Below are 19,772 nucleotides of genomic sequence, written 5' to 3'. Positions count from 1 at the left end.
GGGTGGGGGAGGAGGTGGGGACATAGGTGGCGATGCCATTCCATTTTGTGCTGGAGAAAAGAAGAAAATGTCATGGGCACATAAAGCATGAGAAAACTGGGCTGGCCAGATGGCTCATCAGGTAACACTACTTAGATCCTGGGGACCCACATAAAAGTGGAACCAGACCTGACTCTACAAAGGTGGCCTCTGAGCTCGACAAGCATACTGCGGTATACACTCACTCACACCCGAGCATCACTCAAACAGAACAATAACAAGCAAATGCCATTTTTAAATGAAATAAAAAAAAAAAAAAAATGAGAAAACAAAATCACAACGGTAGCATTTCCTTACTGAGAAACCGGAAAATATTATAACATAAGTGACATGAAGATTATCTTTTGTTGTAATCTATCGTAGCTCATGTGCACATGAGGTCTGTGCCTGAAGATGCCAGGGGCAAGGACACTTCCTCTAGAGTTGGCATTATAGGTTGTTGCGAGCCACGCTCTGTGGGTGCTGGCAAGACAAACCCGGGTGTCTGGGAGAGTAGTGCATGCTCTTAACCACTAAGCCTTCCTCCATCTCCTTAAAATGGAATCTTGCTCAAGATCAGGGAAATCACTACTGTTCCACCAGGGCATCTTACCTGCTTCAGCTGTTTCTGAGGACGGAGGTAGTGGTGGGGGAGGAGGCACTGAGGGTCCTGAGGTGGTGGCCCCTGGAACTGATCCCACATAGTTACCCACTGCTAGTTCTGACCCCGTGGACAACGTGCCAGAGGCCATGACTGGCAGTATGGCAATGTCCCCATCCCCTTTCTTCTGAATTTTAATGGTTCCTTGTTTCTCCAGTTCGTGAATCTTTTTTTCCAGGGTAGACTGTCTTTGAATGGCTTCTTCCTTTTCTTTGACCATTTTTCTTAACGTGTGAACTTGGGTATTTGCATCTTTGTAGATTTCCTGCAAAAAGAAGTCACGTTCAGGACACTGGCTTCATAGAACATTCCCACGTAAACCCGGGTAAGCTAACTGAGGGAAACAGGTGGAGAGAGAACCCACACTCAGACATTCGGGAAACTGTGGGATTCAGACAGAACATAAGGAATCCAGTAATTATCAATTGAGCTAATAATGCATGCAATGTATTCTAGCGTTGGCTACTGTTAATGAAGTTCTTCCCATTTAATTAGTGGAGTTAACACCACTTTCCCCGTAGGCAAAAGAGAACGAAACAGAGATGATTTTATCCACAAATTGAATTTGAAACATCCCATGGGTATCACCGTGGTTCAGCATGCTTTCTTTTACTAATTATAAAATAAAATGTATCTGTAACTCCTAGATACACACTGACTAACAAGAGACAAAAAGTCCCTAAATCTGACTTTGATAGAAATCAGACTACGATTAAAACCTCTGCAAAGGCTGGGTGTGGTAAGGCACACCTTTAATCCCGGGACCATGGAGGCAGAGGCAGGTGGTCTGTGAGTTTGAGACCTAATTGGTCTGTGCAGTGATTTTTCAGGCCAGCCAGGGCTACATACTGAGACCCTGCCACCAGAAGATAGACAGTAAGTAAGCAAGCAAACAGACTTTGCAAAGCCAGGAGTGACCTGCTCACGCATGACCAGAAGCTGCCAGCCTGGCTGATTTCTCTGGCTCTTATGAAAGCGCCTTGACAGAGCTCAGGAAAGCCATTGCTGGAACATCTCCCTTTTGGCCATGCATTTAACAAAACAACCCAAAGCTTCCCACCACTTGTCAAAGTTTATAGTACAAGACAAAGTTAAAATTCAATTCAAAGGCTGTCCTGGGTGCTTCTATTAAGAGTCCACGGATATTCCTGTGTGAATAGCTATGTGGAACTGACCTTACAGTCTGGGACCTGTACGAGTTCTCTCTCACCTCAGACTTCCGACAAGCAGGGAATATTCTTTCTTATGCCCTTCTATCATTTGTAATCTGAGTGCCTAGACTTGAATGGAGTCCATATGCTACAACTCTGTCTTGACGGTGTGCCAGGAAATACGTGGAGCTAACTGTAGGATGTGTCAGAATATCAAACAGCACACACAGCCGTGATAACCATCACATAAAATGTGCCATCACGTCAGCTGCTTGTGTGAAGACAAGCCATGTGCCTGACAGCCCTCCAGGCACACTGGCTTTATGTTCTGAGCAGTTCCAAGTACACTAATGGTTCAGGCCGCCATAACTGCCTGACATAAGGCAAAATGGCAGGGAGGTAAAACAAAATGGCCTGGGTTATATGATAATAGAATGCACTGGATTTTGGTGAATACCTTTACGGCTCACCTGTGCTGTGAACTGTTTCCATAGCAACTACTAAATCTGGTTTTGAGTAAAAGCAAAGTAAACACAACCAATGAGGCCTAAGTCCTAATGAAAATAAACAAGCGGAAAGAATTGAACTTGTGCTTTGTTTCTGTTTGCAACCACATGGAGAACCCACAGAATCAACTCAGTCTCCCCTAGATAGGAAACCATTGTTGCTCCCAATATCTGTGATAAGGAAATAGGGAAGCTGGTGTTTATGATGATGCACACACATGTATACATGTAGTATGAGTACTTTGGAGGATCACCTCTGAAATGGTTGCACTAAATACACGGCATCAATGCATTCCTCGGAAATGAGCATGCTCTGCACTGGACCAGCCTTAAACTAGAGTGGACCACCCGGCCACACCCGTCTGGATGGGTGCTGCCCGCACTTACCCGGACAACATCCAGTTCCTTATTCCTCTGCATAAGTTGCTTTTCCAGTTCCACGATCTTGGACATGGCTTCGTTCTCTGTGTCCTGCAGTTTTTCAGACAACTGTGGAATTGGGAGGAGGAAACAGAGTCACAACACAGATCATTCTGACCAGGTCCTTGGTCCTCAGAATCATATATCCCAGTCAACCAAGGACCCACCAGTGTCTTGCATATAGTCCAGAAGTTATTTTCTGGAAACATTAATTTTTATACTATGGTTTTGAAGACTAATCTGTTTCTATCAGGAATCAATAATGTATAGGTGGCTTCTATAAAACCCACACAGCAGCCATTCAGTGAACATACATAGCCATCTCTCTCTGCATGTCCTGGAACTAAGAGTAGGACAAATTAAGGTGAAGGGAGAGTGGAAGGCCACCTTCCCACGCCTAACAAAGGACCAGGCAGAAGCATTTGGAAAGTTTTGATCTGGAAAATATGGCTGTAACATTTTAGTCAGCTAAACTAAGTACTATGGCTTTCTTCAGCCCAAACTACCCAATAATGGCAGTTATTTTTATAAACATCAATAGAGAAAGACTACATAACGCTGGTTTGGAGGAATGAGCGGAGGAAGGGAGCCATGTGCTGACTAGCTAGTTTTCATATAATGTTCTACAATCAAGAAACATCTGACACCCCACCCCCCACCATTGGACATAATAAGAGGCAAAGACATCCACTGAAGCAAGGCAGAAGATTAGATAGAGATTTACTGGGTAAAAGTGTAATTTCAAAGAGAGAGAAAAGGAAAAAGAAAAAGAAAGAAAACAACTGAACCAGTAAACACTCTCACTGAGCAGATGCCAACCAAGTCAGTGCAGAGCTTCCCAAAGCGGGCACTTGGGGCTTACACACTCGTTTTAACTATGAGCCACAGGAGCCCCGTTTTCACAGTGGTGGTAAGGGATAAAGTAAACATATGCCATACTCTAAAATAAAGTATGGCGGGAAACAAAACCACACTGTAGAGAGAGAAAAAATATTCTCACAAATAGAGACAATTCACTGCACGGTAAAGAAAAGTTCCAGTCAAGTCATGATAAGAACTTTGTTTTCAAGAGCTCAGTGGGACAGTGTCTTCCTCACATGTACGAGGCCCCAGGTTCACTATTGAGCAATGGTAAAAAGGAACAGCCCTCACGATGCATGAGGTTTTGAAAACTACTGCTCTCCATTTACTCTTCAATATGAAATATGTTAACATCTCACAGCCTCTAGGTTAATATTAACTTCTTTGTGGTTAACAAAATTTCCTTAAAGAAGATCAAGACACTGAGAGGACTTGATTCTTCAAAGAAGACCAGAGTTGACAAGGCTCAGTTGTTTCCTGCAGAACTTCTACAGTTGGAATGACCCTGAACAGAATCTGAGGTACAGCGTTAGACAGGAGCACGGAGATTTGTATCAGAGACTCGAGACAGCCCTATCTCTCAGGCTCTGAGGGCACTATGAGAAAGTGGGTCATCTTCAGAGACTCCATCACGAGGCCAGAGTCCCTCTCTTCATTTCCCTCTAACCCTTAGACTGTCAACCCTCCTATTCTGTGTTGGCAACTAGGGTTGCCAGTGTGTGACTTTGGAGAAATGGAACAGGAAGGTAGGAGATGAAGGAAGGGTTTTGTTCCTTCTTTAAGAACCTAGATGGCTTCTATGAACTCTGCTCATTTCTATACGTCAGATCCTTCCACTTCCTCCCTCAAAAGCTATTGTTAGCCCATTCCAGCCCCCGGTGCATTTCCCTCTCTGAAATGCAATTACATGAGAGATGTTTTCTTCCAGTTCCTCCACCCGCTCCAAGGCAGCATTCTTGGTTTCTGCGTCTTCCAACAGAGCTCCCACATCGAACACATTGTCCAGGTAAGCCTGAATCTGTACTTGCAGCTTGTCGCTCTCTGTGTGTTTCAGCTTCTAGAAACAAAGGTTCCAGAGAAGACAGGATTAACTATCTGTGGGCATAGAACGTAATTTCCCAACCTGCTACACAATCAGTTCCAAGTAGCCTACCTTTCTCTACAAGAGTTTAATACATCCTCCCGAAGAGGATTGCGGCATATTCCTATGAAGAAGGTATGACCATACTATTTCCTAGATACATAAACACACACACACACACACACACACAAAGAGAGAGAGAAAGAGAGACTGCCTTCAAACACTTGCTGTTCTAAGCTAAAACATTTTTTATGTAAGTAAAATGAAAACCACAGTGACATTAAAGGAGGGTTTGAGATGGAATAACTATAAGCCCTGTGAAATCTAAGGAGAGTCTAGGGAGAGGTGACAGTGGCTAGGAGCAAAATAGTTAGCTAGGAGCCATCGGTTGCACTCATACTTAGCTTTAGCACATGGATAGAACTCATCCTGACAATTCCTTTCCTAAGACAGTGCCTTGAAGGAACAGCTCAAGGCTCCCCAAAGCATGAGTCAGAAAGTATCCTCCAGTTCACTAGATCCCAGGCCAAGGATACCAAAGTGACTCAGGAAGCTGTTTTTCTAGTGACGCCAGAGGCCTAAGAAATCAGTTACTTTTCCCCAATGAGAACCACACATTATGACTTTCTCTGGGGACTCTGAAGCCAGGATAATATCTAGCATATGAATGATGCCAATAAGTGAATGAACACATCAACAATCACTTGCAAAGGAGGTTGTCTTTGTAAACAAATAGAAAATTTGTCTATCAGATGCATATACTATTATTCTTCTAATGACCTCCTCTATCCATCAGGGTCCAGAGCCAGGAACATAGTTGGCAAAGTACAGGGCTGGAGGTGGCATGGTATTTTTTAAGAGAAATTTCAGATTACATGATTTCTTAAGGAAAATACTTTTTCTCTTAGGTTTAACAGTTTAAATGATTTTAAACTGAGTATATTCCATCTTACTTTAAAAGTCAAGAATGAAACAAAGAAATATGAGTTTAGAAATATGCTGAAGAAGAACAGGCCACAGAGAAGCATCGATAAGGGACTTCCCCGAGGCTGGCAGTAATCATCAGATGTGCACCAACATCACCAGCTGCTGTGACAAGCTAGAACCCAAAGCAAAACCTCAGAAAACTGAACCTAAGCCAGGGATGAGGGCTCACACTCCGGATCTTCATTCAAATCCTGCAATTTGTGAAACACAGGAAGAAGACAAACTCCAGTCCCAAAGCATGCCAGAGGGGTGGAAAGCGGCCCATGTAGCAATACAGTCTATCTATCCTCCAGTAAGGCGGGTGCAAGGTGTGTAGTTTCCTAGCAAACACGGGCGGCTGAACTCTGACACAGCCCAGGGACGGCCTTCTATCATTTCCATATCTGGAAAGCCCTGAAATCTAGGTCAGCAACCCATGACTTTCCATCAGGACTCTTCCAAATTCAACTGCACCATTCACATAGGAAAGGGAAAACACAGCTTCTGGGAGCACCCCAGACACTTTGTGTTTCTTTATTGGAGACCTTATTGGAGGGAACTGGCTGGGTACCTCTCCATGGCAGAGAGAAAAAGAAACTAAACTCCTTTCACCTAAGAAGAGAAAACCTGTGGTCAACAGCAGCAAGCACTTTAAGCAGAATTTAACAGCTTCAGGAGGAAGTCTCTTGTGTCCTTTCCTCATTGCTTCTTAATACTCTAGATATTAGCTCACTCGCCAACAGTCTTAGCTAGATGTTGCCTGCTCAGACGGCGTCACAAGAGTGCCCCAAATAAAGACTGTTCTCCAGTGTTGATGGAGGTCGCAGCGAGACTTGACCCAGACAAAACTCAAAAGCAAAGGCAGGCTGCACCGGTGTTCCCAAGAATTGTCTGACTCCAGTATTAAAAGGCTGCAGGCAGTAGACCCACAGATGGCCCAGGAATTCTGTAAATACTCCAGCTTGGCTGGCAGACTCCATCATTCAAATTGGTTCCCTGTAACTAGCATGGCAATTGTTGGAACACATAACGCTTTAGGCATTCTCTAGTTACTAAGGAAATGGACCTCTGAGAATAGGCAATGAATCCCTTCTTAAAATGACACCAGAAAAGGTGCTATACTTACATCCAAGTATTCATCCAGGCCTAATTTGGTGAATTCATATTGTAGATGAACTCTGAAGTTCATGTCTTCTACTGAATGGACTACAATATTAATAAACTGCATAGAGGCCACCTGAAATGAAATTTTCAAAGGGTTAAATTGGTTCCAAGTTATTTTTCTCAAAAATATATCCAGAATAGGCACTTCATTTCACAAGTCTCAGTTCACACCACTTCCTCCCCCCCGCCCCCCACCTTTTTTTTTGGTTTTTCGAGACAGGGTTTCTCTGTGTAGCCCTGGCTGTCCTGGAACTCACTCTGTAGACCAGGCTGGCCTTGAACTCAGAAATCCGCCTGCCTCTGCCTCCCAAGTGCTGGGATTAAAGGCATGAGCCACCACGCCCGGCCTTCTTTTTCCTTAATGTCTCTAAATCCTCAAGAAAAATGAATCTTATAATTTTTAATTAAAGAAATCAAACAGGCAGCACAATTAGATACCACTTCACAGTCACTTAGAATAGCTATAATGTAAGAAATACACACACACACACACACACACACACACACAAATGTTTTTGGCAAAGATGTAGAGAAAACCAACCCTCACCTATTGCCTGTGAGAAAATGATACAGCAGCCACTTTGAAAACAACATTTACTCAAAATATTAAACACCGTGTTTGCTGTCTGTTCTAGTAATTCAATTACCTAACTTAATGAAATAAAGAAACATGGTCACACAAAAATTTGTACACAAGCATCCATGATGCCACATATACCAATCAAGTATGGCAAAGCATCCAGGTCCATCACTTGGTGGATAAACAGAATGAGGATACCCATACCATGGACCATTCTGTGACAGTGAAGATGCTGCTGCTGTTATAACATGGATGAACTTGGGAACATCATGGAAAGTGAAACCATGACTGGGAAAAGGGACCAAACATCGTAAAGTTCCACCTGTGTCTAATGTAAGTTCCACCTGTGTCTAATGTGCAGAGCACCGCAAACTATAGAGATAAAAAGTAGATTCGTAGATACTTAGGGCTGAAGGGCAGAGCACATGGGAAACAGCCTCTAATGGCAGAGGGATTCATTCATTCTTTCTTTTTTTAAGATTTATTTATTTATTTTATGCATGTGAGTAAACTGCCTCTGTCTTCAGACACACCAGAAGAGGGCATCGGATGCCATTACAGATGGTTATGAGAGCCACCATGTGGTTGGCTGGGAATTGAGCTTAGAACCTCTGGGAAGAGCAATCAGTGCTCTTAACTGCTGAGCCATCTCTGCAGCCCCCAGCAGAAGGATTCTTAAGGAGATGAATGCAGTAATAATTAAACTGTGAATGGTTAACACACACCAAATCATACACTTTCATGGATGAAGTAGATGCATGCAAATCTAAACTTAAGAAAGCAGTCATACAGGTATACAGAGCAAAGTACCAATGAACACAGAGATAGAGATCATATAAAATATGAAACTTAATACAAAGAGGAGTAATATTCAAACAATGCAGAACCTCACCACCAGGTAATTACTTCAAAAATTCCCTTTGAGCTCTATCCTACCAAAAGATAGTAACTGATCTTTCACAGCATCCTTCTGTGGATTTCCTAACTGCTAGTTCGTAAATGCCTTGCATGTAGTGTTTTCTCCCAAAGACTGGCCCTAAGACCTGTCTCAAAATAAATAAATAAATTAATTAATTAATTAAAATAAAATAAAACCACTCTCCAGTTTAATAAATAACGGAATGAACTTCAACAGACCAACAGTGTTTTCCACAATGCCATCTATTGATGGGAACAATGGCGTACTCATGTTTGCCCTCTATGCAAGAGCCAGTAGGCTTTGGGAAGAAGGGAAAATAATCAGGGACCCAAAATCACAGCACTCAGAAAACCCCTTAACCCTGTCCCTCTACGCATGCCCTCCTCGCTTCTGAAAACAAGTCTAAAAGATCGGCTGCGTTCCATCACAGCCTGCGAGCCACGTGCAGTGCACACAAATGATAACTGGCATGCAGAGACATATGGCACACCTCGGCCTATACACATGGAAGTCAGAACCCGCACAGGAGAGTTAGTACAGTGACAGGAAATGGGTTTTGGTCTGTATGCAAATAGCTCACAAGTTAAGGGACTTACGTAAGATAACTTCAGCAGAAACGCAGCAGGCACCATAAATGAGTGAGGTGGGCAAGGTACAACTCAACAAATGGCAGAGAGGAATTTGTTTGTTTTTAGCATCAAAGAATTAGGGGCTCCTTGGCTGTAGTAGCTAATACTCCAATAGCCAAGAGAGAGGGCCTAAATATAGTTGGGTACTTTTAATTTAAAAATAAATAAATAAATAAAAATCAGGGGTTGGAGAGATGGCTTAGCAGTTAAGAGCATTGACTGCTTCTCCAGAAGTCCTGAGTTCAATTCCCAGCAACCACTTGGTGACTCACAACCACCTCTAATGTGATCCAATGCCCTCTTCTAGTGTGTCTGAAGACCATGACAGTGTGCTCATATACATAAAATAAATTATTTAAAAAGAAAAGATCAACTGTCATTTTTCATGTATCATACCCATAGATTTTCACAGACGAAGCTATCATGTACAAAAGTACTGCCTTGTGTGGGCTGGCCTCATCCTGGGCTCTGCCAGATTAAGAAAGCTCCTCTGGAGAAGGCACTCAGAAGCTGGAAATGAGCCTGGGGCTTATCACACACCTACTCATACCTTCAGCATCACTTTGAATGACCCTTGATCATTAAAATGACAAGAATTAAAAACTCACTGTAAAAGCGACCTTTGTGTTTACCATTTCATACTTTAAAAATTAAGTTTAAAAATAATTATCACAAGATCTCTGGGCCTGATACCCTCCCATACCCCACAGCCTGCCTGTCTCTCAGGAGATCTACAGTAACCAGGGACACAGATAGGAGCCTAGCATGGCTGTCCTCTGAGAGACCCTACCAACAGTTGACTGAGACAGATGCAGGTACTTACACACAACCATTGGACTGAAGTTAAGGACCCCTATGGAGGAATTAGGGGGAGGATTGAAGGAGCTGAAGGGGAGGGTGACCCCATAGGAAGACTAGGAGTCTCAACTAACCTGAAGATCCCAGACTGAGCCACCAACCAGGCAGCATACACGGACTAGTCCAAGTCCTACCATCACTCCCCAGCACCTGTATAACTGAGGACTGCCTAGTCTTGGCCTCAGTGGGAGAAAATGCACCAAAGGAAAAGGGTTCAGGAGAGGGGAAACCCTCTCAGAGGCAAGGGAAATGGGGGATTGGGCGAGGAATTCAGTGGGTGGGGCCGGGAAGGAGGGACAAAGGCTGGAATGTAAATAAATAAATAATTTTTAAAATTACCATGTCTAATAGAACAGAAAAGCTCTATAAGGGATTTTATCATCAGGATTTTAAAGGAGCTGAAACTAAGATTCGCATAAATCTAAGATCCAAGAAATGAGTCTCACACTGAAGACCTAGTGTGTTTCAGGCCTTACAGCCACTGTGATTCTAATGAAGATGTGACTGAGCAGCTGCACAAAGGCTTCGCATGCAAGAACTGTCAGGATGCATGCTCTGGAGACAAGTGCTGCACAGAAGGAACGCCTGGGCCGGCAAGTTTCCTAGGAGAACTGAAATCAGTCAAGGACAAGGACAGGGCTGCACTGGAAAGGAACGGCTAAGGAAGCCTCGTGAGGAACTCTGTCTTGAGCCCAGAATGAAGACTTAGGAGCTGAAATTCAGAAATGCCCCAGGTAGGGGTCAGTCACAGCAAGAAGGAAGCCAAAGGGAGAAGAGCCATCAACACCATCTCCAGCTAGGATGCCAATGGTCCAGTCAGCAAAGCCAAGCACTTTAGTCTGTGAGCATGTGGTCTAGAGAGGTCACTAGAGCAAAAGGCCAAAGTTCCATCCAGCTGAGGCCTCTATGCAGGTCACCTTGGTGGCTACGGGAATTCACACTAAGTCGTGACTTCCTTTTCTCAACCACGTGACTTTCCCTCTTATTTGTTAAATTATCAGCGTTTCTGTCCTTTAATCAAATGAGTGAAACTTGAAAGGGCTCCAGAAAGGGAGCCTTCAGATAAAGAAAACCACTCTAGAGTGGATGACTAACCTCGTTCATTCGCCTGAGCCCTTTACTGTGTCCACTTGACTGTGGCGTGTGTTTTGGAGGAAAGGGGGCTTGAAATTGAGTTTTCATTGTTGAAAGGAGTGCCAGGATAACTCACCATAAAGTCTATGTTATTATCTTCATTCCTGAAATGTTCCATCAGCTTCTCGAAACGCTGCTTTTCTCCGCAGACCTGAAACATACGTGGTTATCATGCATAAGACATTCCATACAGAAGCATCCCACTGTAGTCCTGACAATTATTTTCTAGTATATACTCTTTACTTTTCTTCAAAGCTTGCTAGCCACCAAACAGCAGCATGAAGCTAACCAGATGTGGGTGCGTGGTTTCTGTTCCTCGTGGTTTTCATGTTATCGGATGTGTTCCTCCTTCGGGGTCTTTGCTCTTCCCAGAGCATTTTAATAGGCCTTCACAATACAGTTCACAAAAACTGGCTGCAGGTTTCCTATATTACCAACATGCGCTCCAGACAGAGATACCAAAAGATTTAAATAGTTTTATATTTAAACTCCTTGTGAGGAAGACTGACCATGCTCTCGTGTCTGTCTCAATTAAATAATTTGAGTGCACCGCATAATTTCCTGTGATTTATGGAGTAGCACCCCCAGAGGCCTGAAACACACACATTTTAGCTCAAACTGATTTCCATTGAACATGTGAAATACTCAAAACTGCAGGGTCCCGGGGAATGTTTCATCTACATGAAAGTTAAAGACCAAAAAAAAAAAAAAAAAACAGTCAAACATTCATATCAAAATAATAGCTCTCTGAAGACTCACACACAAAATCAAGGATGAATTTTAATTCTAATTCTCACCCTGTCCTTGGGTAGCTTTGTTGAAAGCAAACCCTATATCCACTAGTTAATTCATTCAGCCTTGAGAGAGTATTCAGTTGAACTATACACATGCTAAATTAGGCTACGCATGCCAATAACTACTGTGATTTCATATGTGATCTTAGGGATATCCAGACTAAACCTCAAGAATTCCCCTAAAATGGCATTTCATAATGTAATAATGCTGCCGTGTAAGTCATGTTAAATCTATATAAACATATATATTTGAGAATGAGAGAGTCCAATGAAGATAAAAATGTCATGTTTTACTTCTGTTACATTTTCAGCATCTAGAATGATACTTTGCATACTATAAGGCTCAATATTTCTTGAATTGTACTGAATAGAATAAAAAAAATCTATCAGAATACCCTTCCTTAAGAGTGATGATAGGGCTGGAGAGATGGCTCAGTGGGTAAGAGAACCCACTGCTCTTCTGAAGGTCTTGAGTTCAAATCCCAGCAACCACATGGTGGCTCACAACCATCCGTAATGAGATCTGATGGCTCTTCTGGTATATCTGAAGACAGCTACAGTGTACTTAGATATAATAATAAATAAATCTTAAAAAAAAAAAGAGTGATGATAGACTTACTTTTTAAAAAATTATTTATCTTATGTATGTGAGTACACTTTCACTCTCTTCAGACACACCAGAAGAAGGCATCAGATCCCATTACCACGTGGTTGGCTGAGAATTGAACTCAAGACCTCTGGAAGAGCAGTCAAGCTCTTAACTGCTGAGCCAGCTCTCCAGTCCTGATAGACTGACTTACTTTTATTTGCCATCACATTTTAACATGAAAAATTCCTTGTACATGTTTTATGTGTAATATGTGTTATATATGTATATTTAAATAATTCCAAGAGTTGTGTACATCTCTGTTTTATGATATAAAACTAGTCAAGATAATGAGATAACGGGTGCTTTTATTTACAGACAACAGAAGTAACACAGTTTAAAGTGGATCACTGTGTCTTTACACCGATGTCATTCACCTTTCTGTTATAATGAAAGATGAGACACAATTATAAAGAGAAATAGGATTTCTTCCACTTGTGGAAAGTTTAGACCAAGATCAGCTGACTCTGTAGCTTTGTGACTCTGGTGTGTCCCAAACATCACAGTATGAGCTCCTGTGCTCAGTCAGGTAGAGTAAACTGTTTACACTGTGAACTTGGAAGTGAGGACCAGAAAGGACCTGCTTCCTGCATTCCTCTTTGGGGCTACGCACAATGGCCTGAGGCCTACCCTTAGGCCTACAGTACCTTTGGGTACCAAGCCTTTAGCGTAGGTACCTTTGTAGGCATAGCAAATCATACCTAGAGAAGACAATTGATGAGATTTCCTGTTCCCTTTTCTGCTCAGTCTGGTGTGGGTAACAGTAAATCTCATTTTAAAACCCTGCTTTCTGTCCCAGCAAACACGAGCTGGGTCTGCTGGGTGTGCAGTTAGTCCTGCCACCAGTAAGAGGATCTCGTGGAAGCACTGCTAGCTTATGTAGCTCTTGAATGACTGAGCTTTGCAGATCTTAGCCCTGGGCTCTGCGTCACTGAGGGTGGGAGTAGCCAATGAGGGTCACACGATCTTCGAGGCTCTGTTTTGTTTGGCTGTGGAAGACGAGGGCTCCTTCCTCACCAGTTATGCGACAGCTACACTTGTGGTTTTCCAGGTTTGCTGGTACACCACCAAGAGCAACACCGCATTTCCATTTTGAGGTTGTTTCCAGGAATAGGTGTAAAGCAAGTAAGTAGTACTGCCTTTGTGTGGGTGCCATGGATATAGTCGGTGCGCTGAGAAAGATAATTCTCTCCTCCTTGCATATTTGGTTTTGACTGTTTGATGTCTACCGTGTCAAGCCTCCCAGGACAAAGCTGAATGCTTGTCAATTATCTGATTCTCCAAACTGGGAACTCAGGTCCTGCATAGCACACATGGAGGAGAGCTGTTTTTACATTTTATATTACATTTTCTTTCTTAGAACATAAACTCTTCTGGGTTTGAGGTAAAGAATGTCCAGTCTTGAGGCGGATTTCTGAGTTCGAGGCCAGCCTGGTCTACAAAGTGAGTGCCAGGACAGCCAGGGCTACACAGAAAAACCCTGTCTCGAAAAAAAAACCAAAAAAAAAAAAAAAAAAAAAAAAGAATGTCCAGTCTTGTCAGGAGCCTCCATATATAGGTAGACTCATCTCAGACAGCCAGGGAAATTTCAAGATTATACCTGATCTTGGTAAACACTAGAGCTGTAGAGAAGGGCTCCTTTCTGTAGAAGGAAGTTCTAGTAAACTCTGAGTCATGTGGCTTCATCTTCATGGGGACACACCACATTCTGGAATTCTTCATACGGTGTGGCTAATTCTGACTTGGACAAGAAATTATACCATTTATTTTCTCCTTCAGATTTTGGGATTTAATCATGCATTACAATGGGTGGTTGAGGCTGTAGCTCAATTTTTATAGTGCTTACTTAGCTTCCAGCAAGTCCGGGGCTCTCCATAACCTGTGTGTGCCAGCATTCACCTGTCACTCTACTATTAATACTCAGGAGGTAGCAGCTAGAGGATCAGGAGTTCGGAGTTATCCTTGCCTCTATCCTGCGTTCAAGGTTAGCCTGGGATACAGTCTCAAAAACCAACCAAAGAGACCTCCACCTAAAAACACAAAGCTTGAAAAAAATCAACTCATATCTTAGACTAGGTATATGGCAAGTGGATTTCTGTGAGTTCTAGGACACTTAAACAGCCAAACCCTTTGGTGGAGCTCAGAAGATCATGTATGGCTCTCAGACATTGGAGCAAGAAGCTGTGATGTTGAAGATGACTTGGAGACCACAAGATGTTAAAGCTAACAGGGAGTGGAACCAGGCCAGAAGAAAGAACTTGTTTGTCATCATCAAAGATGAAAAGGAAGTAGAGATCTGAAGGTTACTTTGACATTAGCCACAGAGATGCAGTTTGGAGTCTGCCCAGTTGGTTTCCTAACTTGCTTTGGGGATAACAGTTAAGTGATTTGATGAATCTCAGAAGAGACTTTGAACTTTGGACTTATAACCTTGTTAAGACTGCTATAGACTATGGGGACTTTAGAAGTTGGACTAAATGTACTTTATTACTATGCTATGTCTAGATATGACCCCCATAGACTCATATGTTTGAACAAGCCTATGGGGGCAAGGGAATTGTATATGATGGTTTATGTATGCTTGGCCCAGGGAGTTATACTATTAGGAGGTGTAGCCTTGTTGGAGTAGGTACTGCCTTGTTGGAGTAAGTGTGTCACTGTGGGCATGGGCTTTAAGACCCTAGTCCTAGCTAGCCAATCTTCTCCTCTCTGCCTTCGGAACAAGATGTCAAGATTCTTTATGCAACCCACACTAAAACACATGCACAGAAATTAAGTGTGGTGTCTTTAGGTACCTAACACTGAACATCTGAATATCTGGAAACATCTGGAAATGACTGAAGTTTTCACAGGACTATTTAGTATTAGTGAAACATCAAGTTCTCAGTCACGAGTCTTTATAGACCTACACTTCATTAAGAGATAGAGAAGGTTGAGGACACCACAAAATCCATCCATTATTACTTTATTGGAATGAAGTAACATGGTTCCATTTGAACCATGTCCGGTATGAAGATCTCATTCTTAGATTCTAAGGAGCCCTCAGCAGGTCTAGTGAAGGGTCTGCTTCTATCACAATAGTCATTTGGAGGCTGTGTATGAAGTAAGAGGTCCTGGGATGCATAGGGAGCCATTGCCTAGAGCAGTGGTTTCACTGGCCACTAAGAAGTCAGTTACCATCAGACTGCTGCTGTTAGCAAGAGAAGGCAACAGATGCTTTTCAACCACAAATAACTATAAAATCATGGCTTGCTTCATAAATCCTGAAAAAATGGAACTTCTCTTCTCTAGCAGGTCCAAAAGGGGACTGTGTTCAGTCATAAGATCGACTGCCTTGCAATGGTGCTTTCCTTCAGGGAGCTCCCCAGATCTCAGGGACTTACTGTGGCAAGGAGTCTGTCCACACAGCAAGAAGGAAACACTTAAGCAAGGGGCCCTTAATTTTTGTATAACTAACCCAGAAGAATTCACATTTAGTCGTCAAGCACGAGTACATGGTGTGTGTGTGTGTGTGTGTGTGTGTGTGTGTGTGTGTGTGTGTCTGTCTGTCTGTCTGTCTGTCAGGGGTGGGGGTGGGGCACCCTGGGAGCTGGCAGTGGCTACAGGGTTAGTTAGTACAGGTAGTCAGTGACTTTGGTGGGGTTGAAAGTTAGGCATCTGTATCTTACCAGCAAGAAAATATTCATTTCAAAGCTTTGGTGATACCTTCTCTCCATTATGAGCCTAGAGGGAAATAGACCCCTCCCCACCCCTAGAGACGGTTTAAACCACAGTCCTCTTGGCATCCAGGACCCTGGCTGTGTCCAAATGGTTTGGGGTCCTTTGGAAACGCTTTTAACAGACGTCGAAGAACAGAGTGATGATCTGGGCAGAGACTGCATTTGCTTGCTTCTCACTAGTGGGGATGTCTCCGCTTCCATGGGACAGGCTGCTCTAACTGGGCCAGGCAGGATTTAGCTGCTTCCCAAGTAGGAGTGAAGCAGTTGGGCTTAAGATAAGGATTTGGCCTTCATGCTTCAACACACTGAGTCAGAAGATGTTTCTTCCCCTACCCCAAGATCCTTGTGGGCTGCCCAGCATAACCCAATAGGCCTGTGTGGAGGAAATCAAAGACTTGCTCACGGGTGCTTAATTTCCACCATTCCCCTGAGTTATGGAGTTCCCTATAGCCCTGTACTCCATATGGCCTCTTTATCATTAACTATTCTATAATTCTTATTTTCTTTATTTTTATATTCTATCCTCGTGTGTGTGTGTGTGTGTGTATGTGTATAAGCTAGACAACAACCTGTGAGAGTTGGTTCTCTCCATGATGTAGGTTCTGGGAATTAAGCTTAGGTAATCAGCGTTGTCAGCAAGCACCTTTACCCTCTGAGCCATACTTCTGCCCCTCCACCATAATCCTTTTTTTTTTGTTGGGGGCTGGTTTTTTGAGACATGGTTTCTCTGTGTAGCTCTCGCAATCCTGGGACTTATTCTGTAGACCAGGGCGGTTAGAACTGAGAGATTTGCCTCCCTCTGCCTCCTGAGTGATGGGATTAAAGATGTGCACCCCTACCACCCAACTCCAATCTGCCTTCTTAAAGAAGGACCTGGAAGTCAGCAGTACAATCTCCAGCTCTGAAGATGAGAAAGGAAGTCCACGATGTTCCCTGAATTGCCTGAACTAACAGCTTGGGGGTGGCAGCCCTGTTACTATATAACCCAGGTTTAAAGATCCCACCTGATGGGAAAAAGACCAACCATTTCTGACCTCACAGCACCTCAGTGCCAGCAGTGTTTGAGTTTAAAGATACAAAGAGGGACAGCTGTACTAGGCAGGACTTCACAAGGATGGGTGGGCAGGGGCTACACTATCAGACTGAAGTCTGTGGTCTGGAAAGTAAGTACATTCGTATAATTCAGGTTGATGAATTTATCCATATGTGAATGATTTGCTGGTGCCTTGGTTACTGTTCTATTGCTATGAAGAGACACGGTGGCCAAGCCAGCTTATAAAAGAAAGCATTTAGTCTGATCATCATGATAGGGAACATAGCAGCAAGTATGGCAAGTATGGTGCTGGAGCAGATGTAAACTCCCAGTGTCCATCTGATTTGTAAGATGGACACAGAACTCTGAAGGACACAACTCCTCCAATAGGACCACACCTCCTAGTCCTTCTTAAATAGTCCAATAACCAAGAACCAAACGGTCAGGTATTCGAGCCCCTGGGGGGTCATTCTCAATCAAACCATCACACAGTGATATGTAAGAAAAATGCCCCTTATGGCCTAGCAGAGCACTTGCTTTTCAAATGCATAGGCTGGAGTTTGTCTACAGATTGTCACATTCTGGTGGCCCTACTCCTAGCAGGAGGAATCTACCACCTGAAGGAGTAACACAGTGCACAGGAGAGCTCCTTTACAGTCTGTTTGGCTTACTTTCTGAAGCTCCTAAGGTCGCTCCATCCAATAAGGACTCCCCCACCCCCACCCCCACCCCCCGCCCCTAGATCCCTCCTGTGGATATGGAGTCTTGAGGGCAAAGCCAGGGAAGGAATCAGAAATACTAGACCGTAGGAATAATTCCATGCATGGTGATACATGCCTTTAGTCCTAGCACTCAGGACACTGAGATGGCAGGCATATCTAGGCTAACTGGTTTACCTACATAGTGAGTTTTCGAAAATTCAGGGCTTCATAGAGAGACCTTCTCAAAACACAAACAAACAAACAAAAAAGTCAAGAACAGCAAATGTTAGCTGCCACAGTGTACTTTAAATCAAACAAACATAGAATGGCTCTATATATGAGGTATGCATGCCATGGCATGCATTTGGAGGTCAGAAGACAATTCTTTCTACCATGTGGAACCTGGAGGATTGAACTCAGATTATTAGGGTTCACCATAAGTGCTGAGCCATCTTGCTGAACCCTAGTATAGCTCTTTTATTTAAGTGCTATTGTGTCTTACAATCTGTGGGTCTTGTTGGCAGATAGAAATTATATGCTGTGATATATAGCATGCAATCTTATCTGTGTGTAAATGTGCTTCTTGTTTATGCATATGCTTTTTACATTTTTTTATTACTTTGTATGTATGTGTGCATATGTGTTACAGCACACACATGGAAATCTGAGGACAACTTTACAGAGTCAGATCTCTCCTTTCACCTTTCTGTGAGTTCTGGGATTTGAACTCAAGTTATCAGGCTTGTGTGGCAACTGCTTTATTGCACAACCATCTCACCACTTGAGCCATATGTTTTGACAACTCATAGCATTCTCATGATGGCCAACATGTGAACTCTGCAAATAGTTCAAAACTAGTCTCTTGTTCTTTCATCCTTGCCAGTTTCTAAAACCAGGCTCAAAGGAGAGAAGAGTTATCTTCTTTCAGCCATGTTGGCCCTGGAGCTGGGGTTGGTCTGGTGCTGCTATGCCTTCAAATGCAGTGAATTCTCACATACACTAGCTTTCATTGTGTAAATCATCCTCCCCAAGTGAAGTAATAAAAGGCTAAAGCCTATGATTGGCAGTAAAGAGAGGAAGGTGGGACTTCCTGGGAAGAAGAAAGGAACTCTAGGAAGAAGGAAGAGGAAGGTGACTATGGGCCTAGAAGGTATGGCTAGTCATGGGGCTGGATGGAGCTAGGTAGTCAGGTTAACTTAGATGAGCTAGTTGAGAGTCTGCCCAGCTAAAGCCTAAGTTTTGAAATATTAAGTAAGGGTCTCGGTGTGGTTATTTGAGAAACTAGCTGATAAAGGAATAACTGCTACCATATTAATCTCTAGCATTAATTAGTATATACAGATGATTAATAGTCATTTTTTTTTACATCCTGGTTTGACCAAGTAGGTAGGGTGGTTTAGATGCAAGCAGTGTGAGCTAAGTAATACTTCGCTTTCACATGGGACACAGAGTTTACCACCCTTCCTACATACAGCTTTCCATTTCCTGTGGGGTTGTGAAATACACCTATTTAATGACTGCTCATGTCATATAGACAGAAATGTGAATCTGGCTTGCATGCTTCTTCTCCCTCAGCAGAAATGAAGGGGGCTCTGGAGCCCAAGTCATTTCTAGGGAACCACATCAGAGGGTATCACCCGGTTCATTACTGAGGGGTGGGCAGTGGAACAATCCGAACATACAGGACTTTGACAGAGCCATGAGCTCTTTCATAGTTTCCGATCTATGTCAACAACATGCCATCGTGTATGTCCACCAAGCAGCTAGAAAGAGGACATATTTAATCCATTAGTTTTAAAGGTTAATATGCTTCCCTGTTTCAAAGCATCTTGACCTGGATTTCTTGCTGGCAGAATAAAGAATTCTTAGAAAGAAAAGGAGGGAGGGGGAGGGGAAGGGAAGGGAAGGGAAGGGAAGGGAAGGGAAGGGAG

The 19,772-nt window shown here is 43.1% G+C and overlaps 1 protein-coding gene across 1 annotated transcript in view; it reads right to left on the bottom strand.

Moving 5' to 3' along the window:
- Fmnl2 (formin like 2) overlaps window positions 1-19,772 on the bottom strand; it is a 279,533-nt gene that overhangs the window by 25,421 nt on the left and 234,340 nt on the right. The window contains exons 10-15 of the mRNA XM_029484851.1: window positions 11,025-11,099; window positions 6,791-6,901; window positions 4,525-4,674; window positions 2,724-2,825; window positions 632-944; window positions 6-50 (exon numbers count right to left, since the gene is read on the bottom strand). Of these exons, the coding sequence (XP_029340711.1) occupies window positions 6-50; window positions 632-944; window positions 2,724-2,825; window positions 4,525-4,674; window positions 6,791-6,901; window positions 11,025-11,099 (796 nt within the window). The remainder of the gene's footprint in view (window positions 1-5; window positions 51-631; window positions 945-2,723; window positions 2,826-4,524; window positions 4,675-6,790; window positions 6,902-11,024; window positions 11,100-19,772) is intronic.

This window comes from Mus caroli, chromosome 2 (genome assembly GCF_900094665.2).
Source record: "Mus caroli chromosome 2, CAROLI_EIJ_v1.1, whole genome shotgun sequence".
Classification (NCBI taxonomy): domain Eukaryota; kingdom Metazoa; phylum Chordata; class Mammalia; order Rodentia; family Muridae; genus Mus; species Mus caroli.
This window is presented reverse-complemented; position numbering and strand designations above follow the sequence as displayed.